General features: G+C 41.1%; 1 protein-coding gene across 1 annotated transcript in view; it reads right to left on the bottom strand.

The window, feature by feature from the left end:
* SPECC1 (sperm antigen with calponin homology and coiled-coil domains 1) overlaps positions 1 to 3,212 on the bottom strand; it is a 59,288-nt gene extending 56,076 nt beyond the window's left edge. The window contains exons 1-2 of the mRNA XM_026036941.1: positions 3,044 to 3,212; positions 627 to 762 (exon numbers count right to left, since the gene is read on the bottom strand). Coding sequence (XP_025892726.1) covers positions 627 to 762; positions 3,044 to 3,190 — 283 coding nt within the window. The 5' untranslated portion in view covers positions 3,191 to 3,212. The remainder of the gene's footprint in view (positions 1 to 626; positions 763 to 3,043) is intronic.
* Positions 3,213 to 3,276: the final 64 nt, after the last annotated feature.

The following is a 3,276-nucleotide window of genomic DNA, read 5'->3' on the forward strand; positions in this document are numbered from 1 at the left end:
CGCAGCCGCCGCCCGCCGCCGGCCCCGGGGCTGCTGGCGGGACAAGGCGCGAGGCCCGGACCCTCAGCCGGCCGGCAGGCCCCCCAGTGCCCGCGGAGGCTCCTGAGGGGGCACTACGGAATCCCCGAGTTTCCTTCTAGGAAATCAAGTTCGCATTTAAGGACGCAGAGGTCACTTCCAATCCCCGCTCTGTGGGAAGTCAAGAAAGACTCTGCCTTACCACATACTTGCTATGAACTGGTGGCACTTACAGATCCTTATTTCACTGTTAAGTAACAAAAATGACCTCCTGATCAAAACTGAATTCAGTAAGACAATGCCTGCAATTAATTCAGTTCAGACAAAGGCATATAGAACAGGGGAAATCATGTTTTTCTATTTCATTTTCCCCCCTATTTCTTCCTGTTGCCTTTTCACAAAAGACAACCAATTTACTTTTTGGGAAGCTTTATATAATTCAACCTGAAATATATGAAATATACCCTCTAATATATGAAAATCTACCTCTCTTTCTAGAGGAACAGTTTAATATGGAAAACTCAGCTCAGTTTCTGGAAAAAAACAAGTGACACTTGCAGCAAGTGTCATATAAAATACACTGTGTCTTCCAGTATCTTTGTATCTACCTGTGCTAGGCTTCAGTCGACTCTCAGCAAGCTCCGAAATTGCTCCTGTTGTAATGGTCTTCTTCAGTCTTGAGACTCCCGAAACTGCTGTCATCCCTGGTTTTGTGAGCATATCATCACTGCTTGCCCTCTTCAGCTGCAAGAAAGAGATTGCGTGAGCAGAAGATTAAGACCTGGGGTAGACCCAACAGCTAATTCATTACACAGGTTAAGATGATGATGAAAAAAATGCCAACATCCTGGGAGAAAATGAACATTTTCTGACAAAAATAAGCCCCCAGAAAGAGCAACTAATGATATCATGGGTGAGAGCTAATACTGCCTTTCTTACTAGAGACTTCAGGACTCAACAGAAGAGAAACTGAAAACTGTTCACAAGAAAGCTCTTTGTTCATGTGACCATCAAGGTGATCACTCACAGCACAGAAATGCAACATTTCACAAAATTCTGTAGAATTCAGATTTATATAATAGTGATATATTTCTTAAGGATGGAAGAAGTGAAAATGTTTGATATACTAGATATTGTACAGTTTTTTTTTTTTTTTCTCAAAAATATCAGCTAATAGCACTGTAATTGACTTAGGGAGGTTTTTGTACATGACAAATCAAGGGACATTCTTGCTGTGCATTTCTGGGGAGGGCAGGGATTTGTTGGTAAATTCTGCCTTCCTCTAAGTACGTCCTCAAGAAACCCATGCTATTCAAGCACCATGAACACAGAGAAACACTGCAATAAAGTTGCTTCAATAAGCGGAAGTCGTAACTTATCTCAGAATTTGGTCAACTGCTTCCTTATTTGAGTGTCTCCATAACAGCCTCTAATTACTACCCCAAAGAGAAATATTTTAAGCATTTTTCAAGTCCAAGACTTTATGGAGAGTCTTTAGAGCAGAGCTTTTCAATGCTTTTCAGTCTGTGGATGCCTTAAACTGCCTTCACATATCAAAACCACTTGCTTAGAAGTTGCCCAGTGAGGCCTGGAGGATCCATGAACCACAGGCTGGGAACCACTACTCAAGTTAAGAGAGAAGCGTGCACACAACAATCATACTCCCTATTTAGTGGCTCTCAATATGTAAAAATCTTTAAGTAAAATGAAATCCCTCTCTCAACTCCCATTCTTTCTCTCTTTCATCTCTTCCTCTGACTCAGAGTCTGTGGTTTCCTGGACCCTGTGAGCATTTAAGTTTCAATAGCCAAAGTGTTGATCTGCTCCAGGAAACCAGTCATCTAACGGTTCTGCCTTCTGGCAGAGCTTTTGCCAGCTCACTTGTAGGAGCCAAGCAGAACAATCTGACTTTCTGACCTTTAGAAAAGGCTCTCTGCAGTCTCTCTAAAGTGGCTTTTCAGTAAGCTCTGTCACAGTTGCCTCTAACTGTTCCTTTGAGGATGTCTACTTTGAAGAGCCTGCATGAGATGAACATGAGTGTGAAGATGTTAGCTGTAGTTGGAAGACAACCCTCTACATTTAACACCCTACGTGAATCAACCCTATCAGGTTCTGTAGCCTTCCTGCATTAGTCACCTCAGTCGCATTCCCTTTAAAGATACTTGCCTCACCCAGAGAGCAAATATTTATGACAACTATAACTTGCCTGCAGCCCTAGACTGAAATACCCCATTGCTAAAGTGCTTGGAGCTTCCAGGAGCCTGCAAAGCAAGTGAAGTAAATTACTCCTGTGCTTGAGAAGCTGTGAGGATTAAAGATTATTACATTTATTACACTATTATGTATTGTTTAAGCAATACTATTGAAAACAGTTATAAACAGGAAGCCTGTACTCCCTTTTCACCACTGTTATCTTGGCCTGTATTTGGGCCATGAGATTAGTTTTGTTTGCTGGATACAAGCATACGGATGCAGCAGCATTTGAAGTGCATTGCTCTGTTCTCTTAAAAACACTATTTTGGCAGAAGCTTTTGCTGTTTTTGAAAGATGTCTACATGGAAAGACAGGCTTTATAAAATGCTTGTGTTCCTTTGCATGGAATAGTTTTTGTTAATATATTTTGTCTTAATGGAAAGATTTCAGGAAAGATTTTAACAGATTTTAGGAATTCTATGCAACTATTAATAAATTTTTGTATTTCTTTATATGCATTAATATAAGTTGAGGATAATACTGTTATCTATTTTTTTCCAGACTTTAGCATTAAGGCAACTCCTTGGCAGAGAAGCTGAAACAAAACTCACTCATGCCTTGTATAGATACAGTAATTCCTCTACTCCATACAAGATATTTTCAGAAATGCACTTAAATCCAATATACAGCACACTGCAATACTGTCTCCCTGTGCTTAACTAAGTGCCTGAGCTCAATAGAAACCTCAAAATGCCAGGATGCTCCAGGACCATCCCAAAGTTTCAGTCTGGAACTAGGCTGCACAGCTCATGTGGCTCTCCCTGGCTAGTACCTTGCTGAGCCGAGATTCGAAGGCCAGGGAGGTTGAGGACTTGGAGGTCTTCATTCCTGTTGAGGTGGTAGAGAGCGATTTTGTGCGGTCCGCGCCGTGACTCCCTTGCTTTGCCATTGCGCTCCAAGGCCTGGCCGTGCTCTTCATTTTCTTTCCAAATAATTAAATCTGCAGACAACTTTAAAATAAAAGAAAAACAATAAATAATAATAATAATTAAAAAAACCCAGATA

This window comes from Nothoprocta perdicaria, unplaced genomic scaffold (assembly GCF_003342845.1).
Source record: "Nothoprocta perdicaria isolate Ctin4 unplaced genomic scaffold, notPer1 scaffold_189, whole genome shotgun sequence".
Taxonomy (NCBI): Eukaryota; Metazoa; Chordata; class Aves; order Tinamiformes; family Tinamidae; genus Nothoprocta; species Nothoprocta perdicaria.